The sequence below is a fragment of the Tupaia chinensis genome, unplaced genomic scaffold, assembly GCF_000334495.1.
Source record: "Tupaia chinensis unplaced genomic scaffold, TupChi_1.0 Scaffold148192_1, whole genome shotgun sequence".
Classification (NCBI taxonomy): domain Eukaryota; kingdom Metazoa; phylum Chordata; class Mammalia; order Scandentia; family Tupaiidae; genus Tupaia; species Tupaia belangeri.
In genome coordinates this window covers 195,254-210,708 of record NW_006208042.1, presented here as the reverse complement: position 1 = coordinate 210,708, position 15,455 = coordinate 195,254, and the positions used below count along the sequence as shown (strand labels likewise).

Below are 15,455 nucleotides of genomic sequence, written 5' to 3'. Positions count from 1 at the left end.
CTGATCATGTGGTTTGAGGCTCAGATCCAGCAGCTTGAGAAATAGGCCAGGTGTGTACATATACATGCCCAGAATCCTGAAAGGGAGAAATGGAGGAGAAGCGATTGTGGCATGACCATGTCCTATGGGAGTGCTTCCTCACTTTTCTGCTCCTTCTCCCCAGCAAGTGCATGAACACTCAGGAAAATTTTGAAAAAGAAAAAGAAAAGATATGCAAAGAAACAGATACGTATGACCCATTCAATGAAACATACTAAATGGACAGCAATTATACCTAAAAATGCCCAGACTTTTAACTTACTACAAAAATAAACACAAAACATCAAAAATGTTTTAAAAGCTAAAGGAGGGACTGATGTAAACATTACACCATCTGTGTAATGGATGGACTGGACTTCCACATAGTTGACCATGGTTCGAGTCCCCATACCTAGCAGCTTGAAACTCACTCTGGGCATGTGTGCATGCCCAAGATCCTGAGAGGAGAATGGAGGGGAAGGGATCATAGCATGGCCATTCACCCTGGGGGTTGATTTCTTGCTGTTTGTCTCTCTGTCTCTCCAGCAAATGCACATACCTAATAGCAAAAACTCTCAAAAAAAAATAGCTAAAGAAAGCCATAGACAAATAGAAGGACATAATGTACAAAAAAATGAGAAGATAAATAAAAATATATAAATTAAAAAGAAACTTGGAGTTCAGAAGTCTAAGAAATAAAAAGTATACTAGAGAGTTTCAAAAGAAGATTGAGCAGGCATAAGAAGGAATCAGCAGGACCAGCACATGTAGTAATGGTTACGTCACTGGACTCCTACATAGTTGACCACAGTTAGAGTTCCAAACCTGGTAACTTAAAACTTGCTCAGGGCACATGTCATGCATGGCTGAAATCCTGAGAAGAGAATGGAGGAAAAGCAATGGTGGCATGGCTATCCCTCTGGGGATGTGAATTCTGGCTTTCTGTCTCTGTCTCTCTGGCAAGCACACATACTCAATAGCAAAAATCTCTCTAAAAAATAAACAATTTTTTTTTTAAAAAAAAGGACTTACCAAACTTAAAGATAGGACAATTGAAATGGTCATGTCTGAGGAAAGAAAGAGCATAGACTAAGTGAACAGACACTAGGGGACCTCTGGAACACCATCAAATAGACTAACATATACACCGTGAGAATCCCAGAAAGAGAAGAGGAAGATAGAGACAAAACTCTTTGAAGAAATAAGAGCTGAACCCTCTACACATTTGATGAAATACTTGAATTTACACTTCCAAGATGCCCAAAGAATTTCAAGTAGAAAAATTCAGAGTACATACACTAAGAAACATTACAGTCAAAACTGTTAAAAGCAAAAGATTTCAAGGAATCTTGAAAGTAGCAGAAGAGAAGTGAATCATCATATGCAAAGGATACTGTATAACATTATCAGTGAATTTCTCATCAGAAACCTTGGAAGCTAGCTGGTAGTGATGTATTTAAAACACTGATAACTAGATATGAAAAAGGAAATAAAAAGGGAATTAAATCATTTCACTACAAAAAATTAAACACAAAAGAAGGAGTAATGGTGGAAAGAATGATAAAATAAATAAATAAATAAATTGGAGCTGATAGCAGTGCAGTAGTAAACTCCATTGATCTATGGGGCTGACCCACATAGAAAGTTTCTGGGCTCTTGTCCAGAGATCTCCCTGAGGTACACTGGGCACTAGCATCTCCACAATCTGTTGGCAGATAAAATTCAAGGTGATTACAACATCAAGACCCTATTTGAAATGCTATCTCTCCATCTCTCTCTCTGTTTCTGAATCGTGGGAGAAATAAATTTAAATTCTTTTTTAAAAATTGTAAGGCATATAGAAAAAAATAGCAAAATGACAGAAGTTGGTCCTCTTTATCAGTATTTACTTTAAGGGGATATCTACTAAAATCTCCAATCAAAAGAAAAAGATTAGCTTAAATTTTTTTTTTTGAGGTTTTTGCTATAGGGCTTGTGTACTCGCTGGAGAGACAGAGAGACAGAAAGTAAGAAATCACCTTCCCCCTAGGGAGGATGGCCACGCCGCAATCCCTTTTCCTCCATTCTCCTCTCAGGATCTTGGGCACACACACACACGCATGCCCGGCATGAGTTTAAGCCACCAGGTCCAGAACTCGCACCGCGGTCAACTACATGGGAGTCCAGCAATATAGCCATTACACTAACTGCTGGTCCCCCAATTTTTTAAAAAAATCATGTTCCAATTATATCCTAGGTACAAGAAATTCACATGAGATCCAAAGGCACAAATAGATTGAAAGGGAAATAATGAAAAAAATATTCCTTCCAAATGTGACTAAAAGAGAGCTTTGAGGCTAGGCTAATGTTAGATAAAATAGACTTTAAATAGGGGTTGGCAGGTGGCATGGTGGTTAAGGATGCTGGACTCCCACATGGCCAACTATGGTTTGAATCCTGTGCCTGGTGACTTGCTTTCTCACTTTTCCTCTTTCTCTCTCTGTCCCTCTCTGGTCAAAATAAATAAAATAATTATTTAAAACATAGACTTTAAATAATATAATAAGAAAATTAAAAAGAAAGAAGGGTTGATATTAAGCATCAATAAAAATTTCAATAGACTAACCTAAGTGAGTAGGACACTGACTGCAAAAGATTCCAGTCAATCCTGTGGGGTGCTAGTAACACACTATATCTTAATTGTGATGGTAGCCTAATATAAGTCATGAAAACTTATTAAATGGAACGTTAAAAATGAGTGCTTTTAATTGTTTGTAAATTTTATTTTTATAAAGTTGATATAAAAAAAGAAAAAAAACTCTTCAATCACAGGACCTATATTGATATTTGGGGCTGGGGGCTAGCAGATGGCATAATGGTTATGACTGACCATGGTTCAAGTCCTGGACTCAGTGGCATGAAACACACTGGTCGCATGTGCATGGGTGCCCAAGATCCCAGGAGGAGAAGGGATTGTGGCATGGAGGGGGTGATTTCTCCTTTTCCCTCTCCCTCTCTCTGTCTTTATGGAGAGTGCACATACACTAAGAAAAAAAAAAAAGATATTTGGGGCTTATGGAGCAGGCTCTGGGGAAATACTGAGTTAGAATTTTCATATTATGTGATACTAGAGAAGTTATTTAACCTCTTTGTGCTTTAGTTCCCTCATATGTAAAATACATCTGTTATAATAGTTTTAAAATTCGGTAAACTGGTACTCAGTGATTATAACAATGACTGACATAGTAAACATACAGTAAGTATAAGCTATAATGATTATTATAAGTAATATTCAGTATCCCTGTTAGTGTTCTTTCTGCTACTTCCTATCTGGTGAGACAAGTGTCTCACATATTTTTATGACTCAAGAATAGTCCCTGCCTTATGTCAGAGTAATATGGGTTCCCACTAAGTCTGATATTTCATACATTTTTTCACAGAGAGATAAGGAGCTATGTCTAAACTGAGATAACTGAAGATAGCATATAAGGCAAAAAAGGAAAGCATGCTTGTCTCATAGGGTAGGGTGAACTTCAATTTTAAGCTTATCTCTCATAATCTTTTAAATTTAGACATTTTTTTTGTTCAGCATCTGAGCATATTGCTCTGCTCACTGGTAGACCAGAAGCTACTTAAGAGTGTCCTACAAGGAATCCATTGTCATAACAACATTAAACGCACCTCATTGGATGTTGTCCAGCACTTGCTCCCAAAGGATGCAAGAGTCACAGAGATGCTGAGCTCTATTATGCTGATGATCAGTAAGACTGACAAAATTCCCTGCATACAATGAGGAGAAATAAATTACATTTGGAATAAAAACTGTATCACTTAAGCTATAAACCAAAAGCCTCTTACACTCTATGACCAATGATAAGAAAACTCATATTTTAGATGGTTCTGTAGTCATCAGAATTGCACCATTTTCATCTTGTCATTTTGATAAGGCAGGGGTGACAAACTCTCATGTCTATAGGAACCAGGAAACTACTTTGAGTGATACAGGATGAGAGGTCATTCATTACTCAATTCCAGCCTACTGTTGCTATGTGGAAATTTGGGCACCATGTCTGGTTTAGTCAGTTAGTTTGTTCCTTTGTTATTTCTGTAAAACTGAATACAGATTTTTTTTTCTTTCTTTTTTTTTTGGAGAAGTTTTTGCTAGAGGGCGCATGCACTTGCCAGAAAGACAGAGACAGAGAGACAAAAAGTGAGAAATCACTCCCCAGGGGGGATGACCACACCACAATTCTCCTCTTGGTATCTTGGCCCTCACGCACATGTGACTGGCATGAGTTTAAGCCACCGGGTCTGGGACTCGAACCGCAGCCGACTACATGGGAGTCCAGCGACATAGCCATTATGCTAACTGCTGGTCCCGATACAGATATTTTTGAGGTGAAATTTTCCAGTTATTTATTCACCACAAGCTGAATATAGCCCCAGGTTGCCATTTTGCACACTGCACATTAAGATAATGTTTAGATTGAGACTCTCATGGTACAGTATGGTATCCAAAAAAGCTTAAACTCTAGAGACAGAAGTGCTGTGTAAAATTGAGTCCAAGGTCACACTTAACTGTGAAGCTTTATTGTGCAAAGATGTTACTATATGCAATTTATTTGCTACAGTAGAACAAAGTAGACCTGGTTTTAGTTTTTATGGCACTTACATCAAAGCAAGAAGGCAGACAGTAACATACAATTACACACACACATATAAAATATATATATGTATATATATGCTCAGTCAGGTGGGAGTCCAGTGCCTTAACCACCATGCCACCTGATGGCCCCTATCACCATGCCACCTGATGGCCTCTATCTGTAGATTTAACCTTTTCAGAGTATAATTTCTTTCTAATAGAAAGTAATGGGCTCTTGTCCATTAAAAAGATGGTCAGAATTATCATGTTGTATTATACTCTTTTTTCCTTTTAAAAAGAACTATTTATTCATTTAATTCTATTTGTTATTATTATTTTTCAATTTGACCAGAGAGAGATAGACAGAGAGAAAGGGGAAAAAAGCAAGCCACCAGGTCTGGGGCTCGAGCCCTGGTCATCCATGCGGGAAACTAGTACCCCTAATCAGCATGCCACCTGCTGGCCCCATGTTGTACTATATTTTTGATCCAATAAGGACAGGATTTTACCTCTTATTTGTTTCCTGACTTTTCTTGTAATTTAATAGGAGTCTAATTCTCCAGTTTATCTCAGAAGACATGGCAGACCCTAGGCCCACTGCAAGGGGTAGAGAATTAAATAGGTATCTGGTAAATGATAGCTCTTTTCTCTTTGCTTCTTTATCATGAGAGACAATTTCCCACAATTTCACTTCACTTGCACTATAACAGGTTTAGATCTTAAAATACTAGGACCCAAGCCTTCAAGGTGCAATTGGTAGAAATAGAATGAAACTCCAGGACTTGTCTATGGAATTAGAAAGAAAGGCTTATTGGAATAATTGACATGTTTAAGAATAATGTCATTGATTTCTGATAAGCAATTGATTACACCTACCATTTTCTGCTTGATGAATCAAATTACTAAAATTATATAAAATGATTTCTGTCCTAAAATTGTTAAAATACTTCACTTTATTAAGTGGCTTAACCACCTATTCCCACTATATTTTGTTTTTTAGTGTTAATTGAACAAACTTTTTTTTTTGGAGCAGTTTTTCGCTACAGGTCACGTGCGCTCACCAGACAGACAGAGAGAGACATAGAGACAGAAAGCGAGAAATCACCCCCCCAGGGGGGATGGTCACGCTGCAATCCCTTCTCCTCCATTCTCCTCTCGGGATCTTGGGCACGCACGCACACGCGCCCGGCCTGAGTTTTAAGCCACCAGGTCCGGGACACGAACCGCGGTCGACTACGTGGGAGTCCAGCAACATAGCCATTACGCTAACTGCTGGTTCCCAACAAACTTTTTACATCGTTTTGTTCCTCATTAATGCTGAAAAGGTAACATTTAATCTAATCCATGTCAATAACAGTGATAATTAAGACTATTGACTATTTACACCATGACAGGTACTTTTTTTTAAAATAATTATTATATTTAACTTTATTTATTTATTTTAATTTGACCAGAGAGGGATAGAAAGAGAGAGAAAGAGAGAGCAAGCCACCAGGTCCAGGACTCAACCCATGCTTGGTTATGTGGGAGTTCAGAGCCCTTAACCACCACACCACCTGCTAGCCCCCTTGTTTTAATAAATCCTCATGACAACTGAATGGGGTAGGTATTTTTAATATCTTCATTCTCCATATGAAGAAAACTGAAGCTTAGTGAGGATATCATGTTAGGTCAAGGTCAAGCTTATACACGACAAAGCCAATATTCAGCTCTTGCTCGACCATAAGGCTTCTGAATCATCCTAACCATCATCCCACAATATGCTGCTTAACTGTCAATTCCAATGCTGACACAACTTCAGTTACTAGAACAAAAATCATTGCATCATGGACACAGTTAGATATGATTAGACAGATTTATGGTACAAAAAAAGACCACTTACAATGAAAAGCGCTCTTCCCAAAACACATAGTCCATTGAAAGAAGGTATCTGGCAGTACGGGTATTCATGTCTGTAGCTGATAATCGTGAGAGTAATCCCAGCTATTGCAACCAAGGAACTGATAACATTCATGAGTATGACAGCTTGTCCCTGGAAAATAGTTTTGTTTTGTTTTTTTGTTTGCTTGTTTGTTTTTAAGGAAAAAAAAAAGAAAATGAAAACCAAACCAAATAAAAATCCTTTTAAAAATTCCTAGTGCTTTTATCTCTCTAGATACCTATCTCAGGGATGAATTGCACTATCACGTCAGTATGATTGTAAGACTTAGTAAGTTAAATCCTGACCCCTCAAAGTCAGATGAAGATAAACCAAATTTTATAATGGGAAAGGATACTTTCTTGTTAATACTAAGGGAAATGTTTATTTTATTCCAGCACACCATCTTTCATGGTGTTAGAAAATATCTTGGCTTGGAAATGAAACATAATTTTGAGTCCTGGTGTCACTAGGACTTTGTACAAATTATCTTGATCTTTGGAATCTCAATTTCTATCTTGGAGAATGAAAATAACATCACCTAGCTTTAAAATAGTTTCCATTTTTTTTCATGTTTTTCATATACATCTATTGTTTACCAAATAAGTAGCAGACATTGCATTAGGCTCTGGACACACAAAGATTAACAAGAGAGATGACATCCTGTCATCATGTGGCTCTGGTCATTTTCTAGTAGGATTCAAACAATAATAAACAAACATACGTAAAAAGGTAACACATTTGGATCAGAGTTTAAAGGTGTTCTTTCTTGATCTCAGTGTTCCAGAATGGAAGACATAAAACGTTCAAGTGACCTCACCCGATTCCTTCCATTCATTCTTTTCATTCATCCATTTCATTTCTCATGGGCAAGGTAAGTATGTCTGAGTTCCTTCAAAGGAGAGGGAGCATCTTACTCACTTTTCATACCCACTCCCAGCACTGATACTGCTCTTTTAAAGGAAAAACAAAAAAACTTCACATCTCCATTCAGCAGATATTTACTGCCTTCATTGATTGTGTCATGTTGGTTGTGGTGGGAAAATGCCATGATCCATTTACACAGCCTGTCCTTGAAGGAGCAGTTTGTAGTATAGTGTGGCCAACCATGAATTATACTTAGGACTTAACATTTACCTCAAACCCATATTTTTATTGCAAACAGACATTTTAGCAGAAAATGCACAGAGGCATACTAATATGCCATCTTTGCCAATCTTCAGTTCTTGGTTCTCTCAAGGCTCTCTTCAGGCTCCCATAAGACATTTTACCAACTAACATTTCAAGATATGCAATCCCTCATGAGAACTGTGCCTTACAAAGAACATGCCTAGCCTTAGTCTCATCTAATCCTCATTAGAGTGCCTAAATGTAGGCAGCACACTTGGTTTTACCCGTTTTACAGATGAATGGGGTTCAAGGATTAAGTGATCATGAGAAATCCCATTGTTGGTGAAAGAAGGGGTGAAAATTCAGGTTTCTAATGCCCAGTTCTGTGTTTCTGTCCCCATGCCATCCTGCCTGCTGCCATTTGCATAGTTCTCAGTGTGTTAGGGTAGGTCCACCTTAATCTTAGGATAAATTTCCCAGCTCTGAAAATAAGTCAATACCCAGAGATCAGCATTTGAGCTGATCTGCATTGTGTGAATTTATTTCCACAGTTATAAATAGGGACATTCATCCCACCAGCATTTCTTTAAAGTTTGTAACTATCCCTAGAGGAAATTGGCAAAAGACCATAAGAACAGAGTCGAATTGACTTTGAGAGAAGTTCCACATCTCCGGGACCTTAAATAAGATCAGAGTGGTTAGAAGGGAATATGAGCATTTCGAAGTATCGTCATGGCTTTTATAAGTAAAATCTTATAAAACCCTCAAAATAACCCTTATACGTGGGTTCATTTCCCTTCAAGCCTTGATTCAACCCTGAAATCATCCAGCATCAATGCCCACAGTCTTTCCTCAAGACCTTCAGAAGGCTCCAAAAAAAGCCTCTGTTGGTAGTGGAGATGAGGTTGGGGTTGGGAGGCAGGAATTTCTGGAATCCAGGAATTGGTTTTGGGTAGGAAGGTCTCTCGCCCTTACTGATACTGACATTTTGAGTCAGATACATTTTGATTGTTGTGGAAGGATGTCCGGTGTCAGAAGCATTCCTGGCTTCTACCCATTAGATGCCCACAGCATTGTGGACAGAAGTCTGACTGCTTTTTCCTATTTTTTCCAAAATCCTTTCAGGGAGCTTAGAGGAAGTCATGCCCACGAATGTTAACACACCATTTTGACCCATTGGTAACAGGATTCTTCCTACATCCTGACCCTGGTGTAATACTGGAGAATCTTTGTGATGTATATTAAGCCTCTTTATTGCTGTTAAAGTACATTCCTTTCTGATCTCAGCAAACTTCCTTTTCCAATCACTACCCTAAAAACCGTAAAACCCACCTATAACTTACAAACCCTCACTTCCATATGTCCCACCTTTCGGGGTCAGACCAATGGAAAAACTTTTTACTAAATTCCAAACTCCATCTCTCACTCTCAAAATTAAGTAAAAGGAACCCCTGTACCTGATCACTCCAAGAGAAAGCCATGTTTTGCCTTCTCTCCAGCCTAGGTCTCTCCTTCTGCTTAGAAATAAACCGCATTAATTATTATTTTTACAGAGTTGGTTATTTTCTGTCGACAGCATCCTCCACTCAGTTGTGACAACCCAAAATGTCTTTAGTCAATATCAAATATTCCACAGGAGAATTCGTATTTCCCAATTAAGGACTTTTATGTTATGGGATGTAGAATTATTTCTAATAAGCAACTCTTCCAGTTTGCTTGACCAGGGAAATGGGAACCAGTGTAAATATGTAGGATTAATGGTGGCTAACAGTGGCATTGACAAATTGGAATGATCCAGGCTGCAAATTTGATGTATAAAGATTTTCCCAGGAAATATCTTATTACTAAAGGCTATATACACAAATATGATGCAAAGCAAATAGAAGATGTTAAATTACACGGAAGTCATGAAAGTGACTTACCAGACTTTTCATTGATTTCTTGTCTTTTCCTGTAACACACCCTGTAAGAATGAACTGTTAAAAAGACAAGAGACAAAAGTTAACAGGTGATGTGTCTTGACCACGTTATAATGCAATATCTTTTGGATTTGCAAACCGTCTATCTGTGAATTTTCCAGACCTGATCTTTCAACCTGGGAGGAGGGAGCTGAACTTGCTCAGCACCAATCAGGGCCTTTCTGCCAGGGTCAGCTGAGAGAGGAAGACCCTTACTGAAGACTCAAAAAATAGAACCCAAATGTTTGTACCAGCTGAGCTCCAAAGGGAAAGTGATTCTGGAGCTCTATGTCTGGAAGAGAGGTGGAGGAGCCTATGTCTGACCTGATATGTACCCAGGGAGGATCCCTCTAAAGGGTGGTATGAAGTGAAGCCTACTGTAGTTAACTTAGCCCCTCCTTTTTTAGGCACATAAACTAGGGGCCTTCCTATCTCAGCTGACCCTGACAGAAAGCCCCTGGTTGGTGCTGAGCAAGGTCAGCTCCCTCCTCCCTACTGCTCCAGTAGAAAGACTAGGTGTAGAAATTTCAGATAGAGGGTTTGCAAATCCAAAGGCTATTGCATTGTAATGTGGTAAAAACATATCACCTGTTAACTTAAAAAAAAATAAATAAAGTACTAGTGGGTTCCTCTTGATCTGGTGTAGAAGTCTGATGTCCTTAACAAGACCGTAGGGCTGGCTTCGCTGAGTTCCAGCCTATATCTGTGACCTCATTTTATGCCACAACCGTAGACTCATTGGTCTTTTTTGGTTGCTTTTTCTCACATCAAGCCTTAGGGAATGCTTTCCTTCCTCCTAGCTCAGTGAGTACCTATGTGCAAATCACTCCCCTGACCTCCGGGACCAGTTTAGTTCTTGAAACTCTCGTGTGACACCTAGAACCCCTCTCTCAGAGCACTTAGCACACGTATAATAACATCCATGGAGTTACGTCTTACCTTTTCATTTCTAGCTTCTCTGTTAGACAATAAACTGCCTAATTCTTAAAAAGAAAATTCCACTATTTTTCTCAAAGAGGATTTTGTTTATCTGTACTCCCAGCACCCAAGGTCCCACCAAAGATATAGCATGTCCTCAGTAAATATTTTTTCAGTGAAGAGTGGAGTTTTAAAAAGTAGCAGACCAGAACCTCATGATAATTCAGTTACACTGAGAAAATCATGCTGTGAGATGGGGACGTCGGGAGTTGGTCTGTTTGAATTTCTACCGTGCGGCATGTGTAGTCTGAAAATCATGTTCAGCTTTACATCATTTATATCGGGCAAGTAAAAACACTACGTCATTTTTGAAATGCAAATGATAGAAGAGGTATGGAATATTCACATTTATCCCATGGTGGTGTGGGCTTTTTTTTTTTTTTTTCTTTTTTTGGAGAGATTTTTTTTTTTTTCCCTTTAGGGGGGGTGGTGCTGCCAGGCACAGTGGGCTTTTTTTTTTTTTTTCTTTTTTTGGGAGATTTTTTTTTTTTTTCCCTATAGGGCGCGTGTGCTTGCCAGACAGACAGAGAGAGACAGAGAGACAGAAAGTGAGAAATCACCCCCCAGGGGGATGGCCATGCCGCAATCCCTTCTCCTCTGTTCTCTCAGGATCTTGGGCACGCACACACATGCGCCTGGTGTGAGTTTAAGCCACCGGGTCCAGGACTTGAACTGCAGTCGACTGCATGGGAGTCTAGCGACATAGCCATTATGCTAACTGCTGGTCCCAAGGTAGTATGGGCTTTTAATAGAGACAGTAGTTTCATTTTTTCTTTTTCTTCATTTCATCTAGTTGTTCATTGGCTGATTCATTCATTCACTCATATATACTATGCCTCAAGCATGAGTCTATGTTCTGAGAATATAACAGCTACTAAATCAGACTATATGCTTGCTGTCTTAAGGGTGTATGTGCTAGTACAGAAAGCTATTTAATTTACCCTTAAATATTATGATATAAGATAAAGGACTGAGACTGTGGGGACTGGATGAAAATAACATTGTATTAAGCATATTACTTGTCTCTTATTTCCTAGAAGAGTGATACTCATAAAATGGTCTCGGGAACTAAGAATGGAATTAAACGCTAATGATCCTAAAATTCTCCTTATGCGATGAGAGTCTGTGATTCTGTGAGCACCCATTGGGCATGTTTAAACTCTCACTTACTCTCAAACTGGTCTCTTATTTGTAAAGGAGAAAGTAGGATATTTGCCTGTCTACTCACTCATATTGGTCGTGAGAAACAAGTGATTTATTATACACACAAGGACTTTGAAATCTGTTAAGCATTGGGTACCTCGGTTAATAATTGCTATCATGATGGCGACAGAGCCACCAAATAGAATCCATCTTTTACCATGGAGCAGTCTGCATTTTTGGTCCCCTGTGGCCTATATTTATGGAATTCATTATCTTAGGACTTGATGCAGTTCAAATCATTCTTTACTGTGATTTCTCACAAATTTCTAACTGGCAATACTCACAATAAGTGCTCCCCAGAATGGATATCCTGAGAGAAGAACGAGCGGAAAGTTTTGGGAGAAACTGATGTAATTGAACACAAATATGATCCCAAGGCTCACAATGATTACAGCAAGCAGGATCTGGACAGCCTGAGAGGAGAGAAATAGACAAATGAGGTTACACATGCCCCAGCCCCACTGGGCTGCCCCAGGTCCCTTGGGCCTGCCTTGATGCCGTGGCCTGCTTTCTCCTGCATCTGAGTGCCTCCCTCTCCCATTTGCCAACCACTCAGATGGTGAGTACGCTGAGATCCAGTGTCTTTTCTTCTGTAGTGCTTGCCTAGCTTCTTTGGGTTGGAATCCTTCACTCTTGACCTTTATTACTTTCTATTCTCTGGTATCCCTGGTGTTACCAATCTATTGTGCATTAGACAGATTTGAGCATTCATTCATCTGACTATCCCTTCATTGCAAGCTTCTGGAAGACAGGAACGATAAATCAATCACCTTCTTATTTTTTTCCCTTCTACAGCATGAGTGTACAACCATAATCCGTACTGTCCCCAGCCACATTTTCCTAAGTGAATATATGCTTTTGGAATTGAAGCTTATCTAGTTCTCTAATCATGTATGTGGTTTGTTGACATACAGTGAGGAAGTTGGGTAAGATTGGTCCTCAACTCTCCATCTAAGTTTTTGCCTGGAGATAAGAATAACCCAGTGGGCCTGTCAGTTTGTCCAGAGTCTGCAAAGAGATGAATATCACAGAGTCCTAGCAGGAGCAGAGGCTCTTCTTGGGGCAACACTTCTCTAGCATTGCAGGTTTTGTCTCTAGGCCACATTTCTCTGGTAACACACCACTGTTATACTAAGGAGAGGTGATGTATACAACTCTCCCCTAAGTATTTTTATTTTGAAAATGTTTCTTGTATATGTCTCCCTTATGGTTCACTGTGGAACACTGAATATGGTTTTGAAAGAACTCATGATGTCTTCAATACACAGAGAGGAAGTTTAACCTCTCCTGTAATGGTTTTCAGTTCCAAGGAAGTTGTCAAAACACCCTGAGGTCACTTCTTCAATAAGATATTTGGAAAAATTACAGTAGTTTCTTGCTTTTTTCTACTAAAATTTGAAAAAAACAGTACTAATTCTCACAAAAGAGCTCCAGAATATTCACAGAACTAGGGGAGTTATTGATTGAGGTTAAATGTTCTATTTCTCAGAGTTGGATAAATCCCCCAAAGCCTTTCTAAGACCTGAGGCAAACTTTTTTTTAACAGAAATGCTATTTCTCTTGTTTATAAAAATCTTAGGAAAATGGTATTATTGGTTACATATTGACTCTTCTACTGGTGATCCAATTCTTCCTACAAGCAAATGACCTAGCAGGACTTAAAATCAATCAACAAAGATACATTGTAGGTAAAAGGTGATAGGAGGGGAGTGGAATCAACCTCCCTCCTGAAAATCATTGTACAGTGTTATCTCTGCAGACATACACAGAAAGATAACTTTTCTCCCCTCCAGGAAGACCCACAATTGGAAACTTACCCCCAGGATTTCTGGCTCCCCCTTCAGAAAATCCAGCAGAGTACTATGAGGTCTGTAGGGACATTAGGGAAATGCGGCCAGTACAGTTTCCTTTGGTTGTATAGTGATGGCATTGGTCCCTCGTTTTTCTCGGGAAGGTAACTCCATGACTTAATGGCAGAACTTTATTAAGAGAATGGGTGAGTGAGTGGACATTACAGTCAAGACATGGTCTCCTTCCCCACAGGTGTCACATGTTTCCTTAGCAATGGGCCCTTCGTGGTTCCTTTGCTCAGGCCTAGAACCACAGAGTCGCTGAGTCATTGAGTCATAGAGTCTTAGAATTCCAGAACACAGTCAGCCCTCCGCCTTGCTGGTGAAGGTCGTAGTTATTCAGAAGACTTACTTTCTTGTCAATCTGTTTATAAACATATTGTAAATACAAAATAAATAGAAAGTACATGAAAAAAAAAAAAACTTCTGTACCTATTGTTGTGGGATATAAAGGGCCAGTATTGTTCAGAATATTACAGAATATTCACTATGTTCTAGACACTGTAGAAGGTATTTGGTTTGTCAGAACATGCGTTAACATTCATTCTTTTTAACAAACCAAAAATGCTGAAACTGAAGAACAGAAAAGTCAATTGCCAAAGGTCACATACTAAGGAACAGAGGAAGGAGGCAAGCACACTGGTCTCTTTCCCAAATCTGGGTTACGTTCAGCCATGCTTTTAACTTCCTTCACAAGGTGTTACCCACTTTTAGTTCATTAATTTTATAACTTACTATTTATCCATATTCCTTTGTAGTAAAAAAAGTAGTTAGTGGTGAATATCTTTTTTTCTATTTTTGTCTAAGTTTAATTAAGTATACACACATGTGCATGCACACACACACACATACGGTTGTTGGAAAAGTCATGACATATTTTTTCCTTTTTTTAAAGAGATTTTTGCTTTAGGGTGTGTGTGCTCACTGGAGAGACAGAGACAGAGACAGAGACAGAGAGACAGAATGCAAGAAATTATCCCCCTGGGGGAATGGCCACACCACAATCTTTTCTCTTTCCTTCTCCTCTTGGAATCTTGAGTGTGCATGCAGACACACACACACACACACACACACACACACACACAGGCCCAGTGTGAGTTTTAAGCTACCAGGTCTAGGACTCAAACTGTGGTCGACTATGTGGGAGTCCAGCAATGTAACCATTATACCATCTGCTGGTCCCTATGACATATTTTCTATGTTTTTCTATGTAAAAATGCATCATGACTTTTCCAATGATCCAATATATATTTGTGATGTACAGTGTGATGTTTTGAAATACATATGAATTGTGAAATGATTACCATCATGTCATGTAGTTATCCTTTTTCTACTTTTCTGCTGAGAAAATTTCAGATATACTGGCTTCATATTTTTGAGTTAAAAAAATCAGCAGTAAAGAAATATAGGATTGGGGACCAGCAGGTGGCGTGGTGGTTAAGGTGCTAGACACTCCCACATGACCAACCACGGTTCAAGTACTGGACCTGGTGGCTTGCTTTCTCACTTTCCTCTCTCTCTCTTTCTCTCTGGTCAAATTAAAGTAATGAATGAATGAATGAATAAAATTGAATAAAATAATTCTTTTTTAAAAAAAGAAATGTAGGATAAGACGTAATTGCCATTTTAATAGAGGATATTTTAGTTCTCAGAAAGAGAAGCAAACTAATTCTGTTCAAGTTCTCCCTGGTTTAAACTATACAAGTGCTGATAAAAACAACTTAAAAAGCCTTTTGGCGTTTTGCCATGTTAACCATTTATATTCTTATATTTGTTATGATTTTAAGTATTAAATC

The 15,455-nt window shown here is 38.8% G+C and overlaps 1 protein-coding gene across 1 annotated transcript in view; it reads right to left on the bottom strand.

Annotated features, from left to right (window-relative positions):
* MS4A14 (membrane spanning 4-domains A14) overlaps positions 1 to 13,926 on the bottom strand; it is a 19,882-nt gene extending 5,956 nt beyond the window's left edge. The window contains 5 exon segments of the mRNA XM_006170204.2: positions 3,679 to 3,777; positions 6,525 to 6,674; positions 9,593 to 9,646; positions 12,094 to 12,222; positions 13,627 to 13,926. Coding sequence (XP_006170266.1) covers positions 3,679 to 3,777; positions 6,525 to 6,674; positions 9,593 to 9,646; positions 12,094 to 12,222; positions 13,627 to 13,773 — 579 coding nt within the window. The 5' untranslated portion in view covers positions 13,774 to 13,926.
* Positions 13,927 to 15,455: the final 1,529 nt, after the last annotated feature.